The 13,473-nt window shown below is 57.0% G+C and overlaps 1 protein-coding gene across 1 annotated transcript; it reads right to left on the reverse strand.

The window, feature by feature from the left end:
• Positions 1 to 9,954: 9,954 nt before the first annotated feature.
• LOC135977663 (maestro heat-like repeat-containing protein family member 1) lies at positions 9,955 to 13,152 on the reverse strand. Its single transcript, XM_065578869.1, has 5 exons — positions 13,010 to 13,152; positions 12,482 to 12,587; positions 12,178 to 12,273; positions 11,940 to 12,044; positions 9,955 to 11,503 (listed from the first exon to the last, which is right to left on the reverse strand). Exons 2-5 carry the CDS (start codon positions 12,581 to 12,583, stop codon positions 11,276 to 11,278), a joined length of 531 nt encoding a protein of 176 aa, XP_065434941.1. The 5' UTR covers positions 12,584 to 12,587; positions 13,010 to 13,152; the 3' UTR covers positions 9,955 to 11,275.
• Positions 13,153 to 13,473: the final 321 nt, after the last annotated feature.

Genomic DNA, 13,473 nt, shown 5'->3' on the forward strand with positions numbered 1-13,473 from the left:
CTGGGCTCCAGGAGGCTGAAGCCGAGCCCACAGGCAGACTGGCTGAGGCCATGGTTCAGGGCCTGGACAGCGCATGGGGACTGTGAGGGGATGTGGGGGGAAGGCTGAGCGGGTTGCAGGGGGGTGTGGGGGCAGGGATAGGGGGCAGGCTGAGGGGGACAGAGGGATATGGGCATAAGGGAGACAGAGTGTGCAGGGGGAACGCTGACAGGGGTAGTAGGTGTGGAGGGCAGGAAGAAGGCTGAGGGGGCCAGGGAGTGTGGGGGGCAGGGGGAAGGCTGAGGGGGGCATGGGGATGGGGCAGAGGGGAGGCTGTGGGGGTTGGAGGTGATCATGTGGGATATAAGAGCGGCTGAGGGAGGTGCAGGGCATGTGGGGGCAGGGGGCAGAAGAATGTGCGGGAAGGTTAAGGGGGCCGGGGTGTGGGGAGCCGAGGGAGGCTGAGGGGGGTACAGGGGGATGGGGACAGGAAGGAGGCTAAGGGAGGCAGGAGGGAGGCTCAGGGAGATGTGGGGGGCAGGGGAGAGGCTAGGGTTTGTGCGCAGAGGACAGTCGTAGAATCATAGAATCATAGAATATCAGGGTTGGAAGAGACCTCAGGAGGTCATCTAGTCCAACCCCCTGCTCAAAGCAGGACCAATTCCCAACTAAATCATCCCAGCCAGGGCTTTGTCAAGCCGGGACTTAAAAACCTCCAAGGAAGGAGACTCCACCACCTCCCTAGGTAATGCATTTCGGTAGGGCTTAGGGGCCACAAACGAGACCAGGGCCCCCTGGTGCTAGGCGCTGTCCAAACACATGATGAGAGATTGGCCCCACCCCAGAGAGCCTACAGTCTACACAGACAAAAAGTGGGTGGGGAAACAGAGGCACGGAGAAATGAAGTGACCAAAGCTAAAGAGCAGGTCAGGAATAGAACCCAGGTGTCCTGACGCCCAGGCCTGTGCCCTCAACCAAACCTATACGGCTATCCTGAGGTCAGCACATCCTTCAAACGGGGACCTGTGCTCGGAACCAAATACAGGGCACGTTCCTTTTGGCTTCTTTCTGATGAATAAAGGGTAGTTGTTTTTAAAGCCCTGTGGGGTTTGATTTGCTTTTACATTAGAAATGCAGATCTTGTCCACCCTTCTTTTTTCGTGGCTGGCTCTATGGGTGACGACAGAACTACTGGGTTGACGAGGTCGGTTTATTATTATTTAACATTTCTCTCGTGGTAGTGCTGAAAGACCATTATCAGCTGGGCCCTACTTTTGCTGGGGCTGTACAGACATACCTCAAGTGTCACTCCCGTGCTATTCTGTTGTGTGCAGGTCATTATACCACGTTCACCACCACAGTATCACAGCACCTTCCAGTGGTGCATTACGCTACATGACTAACACCCATCACGTATTTGTTCCCTTGTCCTCTCCCAAGGGTGAGAAGTGTGCCCGATCAAGAGGGCTTTTTAATAATACACACACACACGTTGCTGTGTGTGTATATCAGAGAAGGCGCTGTAAAGAAATGCCTTGCATTGGAGCGGATGGTGGGGCGGTTTGGGATGGTCCTTAGTGGCACCTTAGAGACTAACAGGTATATACATAGCACATGAAAAGATGGGAGTTGTCTTACCAAGTGGGAGGTCAGTCTAATGAAGTCATCTGATGAAGTGGGTTCTAGCCCACTGTGACAATGCGGTTCTGGCGGAACCCAACTGAGAGTGCCAACTCAGGAGAAATTGCTCAAATAGGGCAGTTACAGCCCAAGGCTGGGGTTTTCTCCACCTCTAAGGCAAACCAAACCAGCCAGACTAAGAGGACTCCAGTCTCACCCCACTGGCTAACTGCAAGTCTCACAAGCAATCTCCTTAGACACTCCAGTTTCCCAGTATTACCACCAGTACCACTCGTTATGGGGACAAATGGTTATGAAAAACAATACCCCAGTAAAAGAAAAAGGTTCTCCTGATCCCAAAGGACCAAGCCCCAGACCCAGGTCAATATACAAATCAGATCTTACCCACAAATCACGCTGTTGCCAATCCTTTAGAATCTAAAATCTAAAGGTTTATTCATAAAAGGAAAAAGATAGAGATGAGAGTTAGAATTGGTTAAATGGAATCAATTACATACAGTAATGGCAAAGTTCTTGGTTCAGGCTTGCAGCAGCGATGGAATAAACTGCAGGTTCAAATCAAGTCTCTGGAATACATCCCCCGCTGGGATGGGTCCTCAGTCCTTTGTTCAAAGCTTCAGCTTGTAGCAAAGTTCCTCAAGAGGTATGAAGCAGGATTGAAGACAAGATGGAGATGAGGCATCAGCCTTATATAGTCTTTTCCAGGTGTAAGAACACCTCTTTGTTCTTACTGTGGAAAATTACAGCAAAATGGAGTCTGGAGTCACATGGGCCAGTCCCTGCATACTTTGCTGAGTTACAAGGCGTGTCTGCCTTCTCTCAATGGGTCCATTGTATAGCTGATGGTCCTTAATGGGCCATCAAGCAGGCTAGGCAGAGCTAACACCAGTTTGTCTGGGATGTCACCCAGCAGCATAGCATAAGTTTGAAATACAGACAGTATAGAGCCAATATTCATAACTTCAACTACAAAAGTGATACACACATATAGACAGCATAATCATAACCAGTAAACCATAACCTTGTCTTAGACACCCCATTTGACCCCCTTTATACAAGATTTGCGTGCCACTACAGGACCTTGGTTGCAACAATGATCTATATGGTCCCAGATTATATCAATAACGTCACACCCACGAAAGCTTATGCCCAAATATATTTGTTAATCTCTAAGGTGCCACAAGGACGCCTCGTTGTTTTTGCTGATACAGACTAACATGGCTACCACACTGAAACCTGTCTCTTGCTATAGCGTCCTACTGTGCCAGAGAAGCAAAACTATCACCCACAGTCTGTGCCCCAGAGAACTTACAGTCCAAACAGGGTGACAGAGAAGTATACTAAGACGTGCACAGTACACTCAGTGTGATCACAGATTTGCACAGCTTTCTCACAAGTACCAAGGATATGAAACCTGAGTGATCAAGGGAGGAAGGAAGGGGGTTTTGATCAGGCTGCTTGAAACAGGTGCATGGGGAGGAGGTCGGTTGTTCTGGTTGGCACCCATTTCACTCAAATGCCGAACACACAGTAGGGAGAAAAGCTCTCTTTGCTAAATATTCAGTGGTCATGCTCCTTTGGTTTGAGGCATTAGAAAACTCCCTCTGGAGCCCACCAGCAGAAACAGGGAAGCTAAGACTGGGTATGTCTAAAGTGAAAAACAAGAAAGAAACAATTTAAAAAAAAAAAGCCTTTTCATGCTTTCTTTATCCACCATAAAGTAGAAAAAAATAAGAGCTCAAACCCAATTGTCTAGCATGTCACCTTTAATGAGCGGAGGTGAACTTTGTTGAGATCCTAGGAACAGAGTGATGCACTGTATGATTATAGATGTATCACTGTGTGTTTGTGTGTGAGTGCACCTTTGCTTACTCACCTATATCCACGCACATTTCAGAGGAGAGGGGAGGGGAAGGCAAAGCCGCCTCGGAAAGGTGAGCGGCGTCTGATATGGATTTTATTTGTGTGAACAGTTTGGGTGGCCGGCGCTCTCTTCCTTTCAGGCAGTATTTGCTAAATTAATGAGATGTCTCTGAGATGAATCACCGTGCAGCCTGGTGGCAGTACCTGCATTGCCGGCCGGCTTTGAACATTACTAGCGCACCTTTCACAGGAGTTTTACCTTCTAATACATCAGGGCTCAATAGAGAGAGAAGAACATTACTGTTCTGAGAACTCGGCCGTGGACGGATCAGCTTTGCATGCTTGTCAGGGAGGGGAACGTGCGCACACACTCATGAGAACATTGTTCCTGCCGAGGAAATCAAGGAGCCTAACGCATCTTTAAATTCATAGGGAACAACTGGGGCTGGCAGATGGGGGGATCATGGCAGCTCTCCCAGCCAGGGAGGTGGGGTGGCCTTCCTCTCCCAGCAGCCGGGGCTGGGCTGTGCTGCAAAGTTCCCAACTCTCAGGCAGGGCTGGCTCTAATTTTTTTGCCGCCCCAAGCAAAAAAAAAGAGTGCCGCCCTCCATAGCGCCACCATAACACACGCCCTCAGCACCGCGACGCCACCCCACCTCCGCGGAGCGCCGCGGAGCCGAACACCCCCCCTCACGGAGCACCGCCAAATGCCGTGCCGTCGAACCCCCCCACCGAGCGCCACCGAACACCCCCCCGCGGAGCGCCGCGCCGTGCTGCTGAACCCTCCCACCGCCACACATATCTCCCACTGAGCGCCGCGCCACCAAACACCCCACTGTCGAGCCGTGCTGCCAAACAGCGCCCCCGCCCCCGCGGAGCGCCCTGCCGTGCCGCCACCCCCCCCACGGAGCACTGCTGCCGAATCCCACCCCCCAGTGACACCTACACGCCCAGCCGACGAAACAAAAACAACCCACCCCACCCCCAGCGACCAAACTCCCTCCCCCCCAAAAAAAATCCCCACCACCCCAAGATTGGCCGCCCCTTACCAGGTGCCGCCCCAAGCACGTGCTTGGTCGGCTGGTGCCTGGAGCCGGCCCTGCTTTCAGGGGCTGAGTGCGAGTCCCGGGCTTTGGGCACCAACAGGAGGGGCTGCCGTGATAGTGGGAGAAGCTCCTCTGACGCCGTGATGTTCAGGGCTGGGCCTGCGGGCAGAGCTCTGTGTGAGAGCCCCGGGGCTCTGCTGAGGCTACAGGACAGAGGCCTCTTCAGTTTGCAGAAAGAAAGAAATCTCTGGGGTGAGCACACAGCAGATGTCTGTTTTCCCAGGGCCAGATGCTGCCACCTTGTGACTGGAAGGGCCCGTGTGAGCTCTGACCACAGATGAGGGAGGACGCCCAGCCTGGATAGACAGATTCCTTAATGCCATGGCTGGGGACAGAAGCCTGCAGCCAAAGCTCACACTGCAGGAAACAACCTGCAGAGGCCTTTCATCTCCCCAGGGTCAGACGTCACCACTAGGAGAATGTGAGTGCCGGAGCACTGGGGGAGCTGGCCTGAGATGGCATCCCAGGGCACAACCACCTGTGTCAAGTCCATTCTGTTTCCATGCTCAGCAAAGATGCAGGGAGCTATGCGGTCAGGAGAGGCGCTGGTCAGAATTTGCCAGTGGAACTGTTTTTCCATCAGAAATTGCCAGCTTGTCAAAATCCAAACGTTTCATGGGAACACGTCGATTTGGACAAACCTTCCGACAGAAAGCAGGCAGGTTTTGCACGGAAAGCTGCTTGGCTCCCTGCCAGCTCGCCCGCCTGCCCACCTGCTTGACAGGCTGATGGGGGGCCTGGGCTTCCAGGCTGCAGAGAGAAGGCCCTGGCTCCCAAGATCCCAGGGTCCCCGAAATCCTCTCCTTGCAGGGGTAATGTTCTGGTTACTGCACAGCTCTAGGAGGAGGGGAGGTATCCGATGCCCCACAAGCCACCAATCCTCCCTGCCAAGGTCCCAGTAACTACGATAGCCTGTGAGAACATCCTAACCTTTAGGTCACTTTCCCTGCCAGGTAAAAGGGTGTGACCTGGACCCCTCCCTGCCACCGGAGTCCAGCACTGCCGAGAAAGCCAAGTGTGGACTAAACTAAGCCCCTGGTTAACCCTTTCCCAGAGGAATCCAGAAGCCACTGATAATTGCAGGCTACATGGTGACCTCTCTCTCAGGTTACTCCCCCATCCTGGAATAGAGGTTGGTGAGTCCTGGACGAACGCCGTTCAGCTGGGAACATGCTCCCCCTTCTCGTGCCGAGGACTACATGAGATGGGTGTAGTGGGCACTCCCGATAAAGGGGACAGTGTGACAGCTGCCTTTCAAATAGGCCCCAGGCATGGGTGGGCCACAGCACCCAATTCCTCTGCCCCCGCAACTTTCTTTGCTGCTTTAACGTACAATCACAACCTGCTCCGCTGACACCTCTGACTCCTGAAAGCCCTAATGCTCCTGGGGAGCAGGCCATGCCCTGCCCTGCCCTGGCTGCCCCGGGTGTTACCTCGGAGGGAATCGTTCTAGATTCCAATGAGTGGCAGGTCCAGGGAAGAGCCTTATCTGGGGGGAGGCTGTACCAGACCCCCCCCGACCCAGGCAGGCTCCCAGGTACTCTCTGCTCGGGGCTGATAAGGCTCCTTAGCAGTTTCTCTCCAAACAAATTCCAGTTCAAGACACCTGAGAGCTCCACAGCAGGGCAGCATCCCCAGAGCGCAGCAGGACGCGGGTTAGGGGGAGCAGTCGGTAGCAGCACCTGCCCCTCGTACGGCAGGAGCGAGAAGTGCCAGCCTCTCTGCACAGAGCAGCAGTGTTCAGCCTGGGCCAGACGTGCTGCGGTGATGGGTAAGAGCGGGCTCGGAGAGCCAGAGGGTCTGTGGGGCAGCGCTGGGCCCTTCTGCTCCGCACTAGGGCTGAGTGGGCATGTTCAGCTGGGATTGGAACCCACCAGCACTTGTGGGTGCGAATGTGGGGCTGGAACGCAACGTGGGGCGCTCCCACCTCGCCCGGGGACGACTGGGGGGAAGGGCAGAGAGTCACCTGGGCTGAGACCCCAGCTCCAGGGAGACAGTCACCCCGGCCCAGCCGGGTTAAATTGCCCAGCTGTGTGACAGCCCCCCCATCCCCGAGGGGTTCCCGCCCCCCCGGTATGTCACAGCAGGGTACGGTGTACCGGCAAGAGCCGGTGCGCTGTACCAGGGTGGCCCGGCTTCCCCAGGGGGCAATTTAAAGGACCTAGGGCTCCCAGCAGGGGCCGGAGCCCCAGGCCCTTTAAATTGCCACCAGACCCCCACTGCTGGAGCTCTGGGATAGGGCTGCGGGGCTCTGGGGGCTATTTAAAAAGTCCGGGGCTCCCGTTGCCTCTACCGCCCTGGCCCTTTAAATAGCCACTGGAGCCCCGCTGCTTCCCCAGGGCTCCCGCGGCTATTTAAAGGGCAGGGGCGGTAGAAGCAGGGGAGCCCTGGGCCCTTTAAATAGCCCCCAGAGCCCTGGGATAGCGGGGGACTTGGGGGCTATTTAAAGGGCCGGGGCTCCAGCTGCCTCTGCTGCACCCCGTCCCCGCACCAGCCCCGCACCCCCTGCTCTGCCCGCAGCCAGCCCCGTCTCCAGCCAGCCCTGCACCCCCTGTCCGCAGCCAGCCCCTGCTGCACCCCTGCCCTACCTCCAGCCCCGCCCCCCTGCCCTGCTTGCAGCCAGCCCTGCACCTCCTGCCCACAGCCAGCCTCTGCCGCACCCCCTGCCCTGTCTCCAGGCAACCCCTGCCGCACCCCCCTGCGGCCCTGCGCAAAGCCAGCCAGTCCCACACACCCCTGTCTCCAGCCAGCCCCGCACCCCTTGCCCTGCCTGCAGCCAGACCCTACCTCCAGTGAGCCCCTGCCCTGCCTCCAGCCAGCCCCATGTCCACTGGTGCCCTGCAGTTCCCAGGGCAGTAACCCTGCACACCTGCTTCAATGAGGGGGGCAGGGAGCAGCTGAGACCCACACATGTGCACACCACTAGGGTGACCAGACAGCAAGTGTCAAAAATCGGGACAGCGGGTGGGGGATAATAGGATCCTATAAGAAAAAGACCCCAAAATCGGGACTGTCCCTATAAAATCAGGACATCTGGTCACCCTAGCACACCCCCAGGGAATGGCGGGGACCCACACACGTGAAATGGAGCTCATTAATAACCGATCAACAGCATATATGATGCAATGTACATAATATATAATTTTATTATTTATATAGTTATGAAAAGTAAATAATACATGGAAGAAATGAAAGGCTTTTTTTTACATTATTTTTTTTGTTAGTCATCCCTGCTGGGGCCCCGCCAAAAATGTTCGAATTGGGCCCCGCCCTTCCTAAAGCCGGCCCTGCTGGAGAGAACAGGAGGATTCAGTCAGCAGGGGCTGCCGATCCGTCCCATTCACCAGGGCTGCCATCCTGCGGCTTCAGCATTAGTGGCTGGGGTGACTTGGGGAAAGGTCTCAACCTCCCCACATCCCACTTCACTGCTGCCAGAATCCCTCCTGCCCCCCCGCTACAGTCCCCTCCCTACCCAACCTGGGTGGGGCTGGAGGAGAGGGGTCTGAGAACTTGAGCTGTGGATTGGAGGTGGAACAGCTGTCAGGGGCACTGAGGGGGAGGTGGCAGGAGCTCCCCGTACAAGGAGGGGGGTTGCCACTGGAGGTCACTAGGAAGGACAACAAGACTCCATCCTGGGGGTCAGGAGGGGTAATCCATGCCTCAGAGGTGGGCAGGGGCTGGGTGGAAATGCTGCTGGTTCCAGGGGCCGTTAATCCCCCCTGATTCCTCGGAGGTGTCTGAGTCTCAGACAGGTTCTCGTTCCCTTGCAGCAGGAGGACGTCACGGCCAATGTGATGCGCCAGCTCCGTATCATGCGGCACTTGCGCCAGGTGCCCGAGGTGCTGCAGGGCCTGTGCCTCTGAGGCCACCAGCAACTCCCGCTCCCTGCTGCGGGTACTGCTCTGGCTCTCTGTAAATGGGGAGCTAGTGGAAGGAGAAATGGAGCCCCCTGGCACTCACAGAAAGCTGATTACAGAATGAGCCCGAAGTGAGAGGCACCATATCCGCCCCCCTAAATAGCCAGACTTCAGTGGTGATACACCCCAGCTGGGGTAGCAACAGGATTGAGAACGAGGTAGGAAGTTCAGAGCAGCAAGGAAAGCCTGGAGGGGAACTTGAGAAGAGAGGTTGGAAAAGTGCAGCAAAGAGAAAGGTGCAGACCTAGCTGTTGGGTCCAGGGCCCTGAGCTGCTATCAATGTCAGGGTGGGACTGGGTTCCCCTACCGGCCCCAGAGGAGGCGGCGTACACGCACCTGGAGAGGGTTCCCAAGCCCAGCAAGGGGGCTACAGGCTGAGCAAGTGCCCCAGCGATGGCAGAAGGACTTCTGTCTGTGGAAAGATCCCTTTGGACTTTTAGTGTGAGGCAAGCTGGGCCCCAGAAGGGTGGACTAAAGGTGGTGACCTGGCCGGAGTTACCAGGGAGAAACTGCCGTGGTGCTGGAGCGACCATGGATGGGGGACGCTAGCCCAGCAAGAGGGCTGTGACGCTGCTCCCAATGCTACACTCAGTTTCTCAGAAATGAGTAGACTTTATGGGCAGAAGAGACAGTTAGAGCATCTAATCTAACCCCCTGCATATCACAGGCCTTTCTGCACCATATGGGGCAGGCAGAGCTCTGCCTGGGCGCAGGGGGAATGGGATGGGGGTAGATCAAGGAAAGCGGGGAGGGGAATGGGTGAGAGGGAAAGAGCTCCTGTCCCAGATGAAGGAATTTGGGGGCAGAGGAAAGGACCCTGCTCCACAGAGAGGGGAGAGAGTTTCTGTGAGTGCCAGGGGGCTCCATTTCCCCTTCCACTAGCTCCCCATTTACAGAGAGCCAGAGCAGTACCTGCAGCAGAGAGCGGGAGTTGCCGGTGGCCTCAGAGGCACAGGCCCTGCAGCGCCTCGGTCACCTGGCGCAAGTGCCGCATGATACGGAGCTGGCGCATCACATTGGCCGTGACGTCCTCCTGCTGCAAGGGAACGAGAACCTGTCTGAGACTCAGACGCCTCCGAGGAATCAGGGGGGATTAACGGCCCCTGGAACCAGCAGCATTTCCACCCAGCCCCTGCCCACCTCTGAGGGATGGATTCCCCCTCCTGACCCCCAGGATGGAGTCTTGTTGTCCTTCCTAGGGACCTCCAGTGGCAACCCCCCTCCTTGTACAGGGAGCTCCTGCCACTTCCCCCTCAGTGCCCCTGACAGCTGTTCCACCTCCAATCCACAGCTCAAGTTCTCAGACCCCTCTCCTCCAGCCCCACCCAGGTTGGGTAGGGAGGGGACTGGAGCGGGGGGGCAAGAGGGATTCTGGCAGCAGTGAAGTGGGATGTGGGGAGGTTGAGACCTTTCCCCAAGTCACCCCAGCCACTAATGCTGAAGCCGCAGGATGGCAGCCCTGGTGAATGGGACGGATCGGCAGCCCCTGCTGACTAGGGTTACCATACGTCACGTTTTTCCCAGACATGTCCTGCTTTTCGGCAATCAAACCCCCGTCTGGGGGGAATTGCCGAAAAGCCAAACATGTCCGGCAAAATGCCGGCCAGGCACTTCCCCTCCCGCAGCTGCTCTGCTCCGCTCCTTCCCTCTCAGACTTTAAGAGCCGAGCTGCCCGAGCCAGCGCTACCGGCTTCCGGCAGCCCCCCCGCCTCCGGACCCCGAGCAACGGGCCAGGCACTTCCCTTCCCGGGCTCCAGCTGAGCTGCTCCGCTCCTCCCCTCTCAGACTTTAAGGCTCTAGCTGCGCTGGGGAAGCGCCGGCCGGGGGCGCAGGGTCTGGGGGCTGCCCGGCAAACCGTGAAGCCGGTAGCGCTGGGGCAGCCCTTTCCCCATGGCTGGGAGTGGGAGGGAGCGGAGTTAGGGCGGGGAAGGAGCGGAGTTGGGGCGGGGCTAGGGGTGAGGAAATGGGCGGGGCCAGGGCCCGTGGAGGGTCCTCTTTTTTTATTTATTAGACATGGCAACCCTACTGCTGACTGAATCCTCCTGTTCTCTCCAGAACAGGTCCAGCCTTGCCAGCAGCAGGACAAGCGTCCCCTGCCCATGTGCCTCAGCCCTGCCTGGTCAGACGCCATCACCCATCAGTCCTTGGCCTCCCAGGCTGCCAGTGATGGGAGCAACTCTGGGTGGTGGCTCGGGTGACACAGACACCAGACCACTAGGAATTGGGTGCGGCCCTGTGGGACAGGAGAGTCTCGCAGGGGGCACTTGGGGGACTCTCCTGCCCTTCCCAAGAGCGATAGCACCCTGTCCTAAGAACGTAAGTCTGGGATGAGGCAAAGCTTGTCATTAATTAGCCTGGCTAAAGAGCTGGGTGGAGCTGCTCCGCGGACAAGCTGGCTCGCTCCTGCTCATGGAGGTGAATTCATCTCCCTTCCCAGGAGCACCTGCTCTCCCTTTCATTCGACACCAGGCTCCTTGTGCCAGGCCAGCGAATGGCCACAGGATGGGAATGAGGCCTGAGCCCCGCCCCAATCTCCTGAGTCTAATGCAGCTGCTCACCTTGTCCCCCATCAGCTGCTGGGTTTCCCCCAGGAGGGAGTAGGTGACAGGGAGAGAGACACACACACACACACACATTTGTCCTTCTGGTTGCAGGGCTTGTGTCCTTCCAATCCCATTGGTGGCTGCACAGTGGGCAGAGTCCTCGCTGCGTGCCCGGCCCAACAGAATTGCAGGGCATGGTGTGGAACACAGAAAGAGATAGAGAGACTCATCCTCCAGCCGGCGTCAGTCTGAGAGAAATTGGCTGGGGTCCCAGTCTCAGTCTTCTAGCGGGTGCCATTTCCCAGCTGGGTTCCTTACCCCTCTGGTGCAGCAGCAGCTGGTAGAGCCGGTAAACCCCCTCCCTGGCCTGCCAGCTGATGTCCTTGGCTGGGTCACTGACGGAAAGAGCCAGCTGTGCCATGTGGTGACCCATCCTGGGGAATTCCGCTGAGTTCTAATGGACGGGAGAGGGAGAGGGGACTCCATCAGCATTTTCATGTCAGCTCCCAGTCCCCCCCCGGGCCAGGACTCTCCTTCCCCTCAGCCCCTCTGCAGGAGATGCTAGAGCCAGACCCTTAATTTCCTCTGCCCCCAAGGAAGCCTGGAGCACAGGGCTGTGGGCAGGGCCCTCCATGAGAACTTGCTTCCCCAGCTGCTCCAGGATGACAGGGAGCCATGAACCTGGAGCACAGTCCCCTTAAAAGCCCAGAGTCACCACTTAACTAGGACAAGAAGAACTTGACTCAAGCCAGGCTCACTCTCTGCTCTGACTCTGCCTCCCCAAGAGGAACACTCCTAACCCACAGCCCCTGCAGCAGCAGATCCTACAGCCCGTCGGAGCCAGCCCACCTACCCCTGGAGTCAGGAAGCTGGGGTCAGAGGTCACTTACGTCAAACTCAGGGAGGGTGATGGTGGATCTGAGCAGGGCCGTGCTGCTCTTAACGGCCCTGGCTCTCTCTCGCGGCACCCTGGACACGATCCAGTAGTTAATGTGCTGTGGGGAAAGGAGGCATTGCACTGACTGCCCTGACCAAGGACGCCCACTGGGGGCCCGGCTAGGAGGACTGACTGGAAAATGGATCTAAGAGTGAAGGTAAAATTGCCCCCACCCCTCTCATCGGGCTCACCTCCAAGATGTACTGGAGCCTGTCGGTGTCTGGGGACTCTGCCAGCAGGTTCCCCAGCATGGCGTCCAGGAGGTCTGGCAAGACCCTAGGCAGATCCTGAAAGCAAGGGAGAGCCATGGGTCAGAGTTAGGGAAACTGGGGCTACATCTGCCACAGGATGGGAAGTGGGGTCTCTGGGAAGCACTGGTGAGACCCCAAACACATATCCTGGCCTCTCTCATTCACATCCCACTGCAGGCAATTAGCAAGGATTCATGGCAGGATGACAGCTGGCTCTTCAATCCATGACTTTAGCATGATCTACCTGCACTTGGGTGGTGTCCTTCTCCATGCCCAGGGTGAAGACGGCGTGCAGGGCAGCTCGGAGGAGGTGGGTCTCCAGCTCTGGCTCCAGGGCAGGCGTCATGGTGCTGGCAAGAGAGAGGAGCCGATATTAGACTGTGCAGTGCGGGGATGGGACTGGCACCAACACGCAGGTGAAACTGCAGCAAAATAGGCACAGGCTGGCAAGAATGGAAACAGAGGCACCGAGCCAGGGAATGACAAGGCCAAGGTTTCTCAGAAAGACAGTGGCAGGGCAGGAATAGCACCTGTTCCCTGGACCCTGCTGCCCCTCCTGTATCTGATCCTGGGAGTGAGCCTCTCCCCAAAGCCGTTGCAATGTTACTGGAGTGAAAAGAACAGCCCAGCCAGGAGAGAGTGACCTTTCCCCGCACCTCTGCCAGAGGAGCCACCCTTGGGCGGTGACCTGGGAGTGGGAGGGGCAGTGACTCCCAGCCCTGGGCCTGAGCAGCACTGGGGTTAGGGGAACCGGGTCGGAGGGTCTCGGTACCTGAGGTTGCCCACAGCAATCAGGGAGTTAGCGAGGACGGCGCCGGGTGGAGAGTTATCAGGCAGCTCCTCAATGAGCTCCTGTGAGACCCAAAGGAGACAAAGGAGCGTGTGAGATTCGGGCCTCACTGACACTTCCCAGTGAGGAGATTACACAGCCAGGGCCCCACACAGCCAGCAGGATCCCCCCCACCTGCCTCCCGCTCCTCCGATTCCTGCCCAATAGTGACCACTCTCCGAATTTCTCCCGTCTCTTCGCCCCGACCATTTCTGGTTTCTGCAGACTAGATGTTTTAGCAAAGTTTAGAATTCCTTGGTGCTCAACACCGTGAAACTCCCCTTTCTCCTTCACAAAGGGTTTTAACGCCCCTTATCTCACCCAGGCTCTCGACTGCCCAAAGTTGGAGAATTGTCCCTGTTCCCACTGCAGAGCACCCCCCACGACACACACACAGAGTCCTCCTG

The sequence above is a fragment of the Chrysemys picta genome, unplaced genomic scaffold (assembly GCF_011386835.1).
Source record: "Chrysemys picta bellii isolate R12L10 unplaced genomic scaffold, ASM1138683v2 scaf9, whole genome shotgun sequence".
Taxonomy (NCBI): Eukaryota; Metazoa; Chordata; order Testudines; family Emydidae; genus Chrysemys; species Chrysemys picta.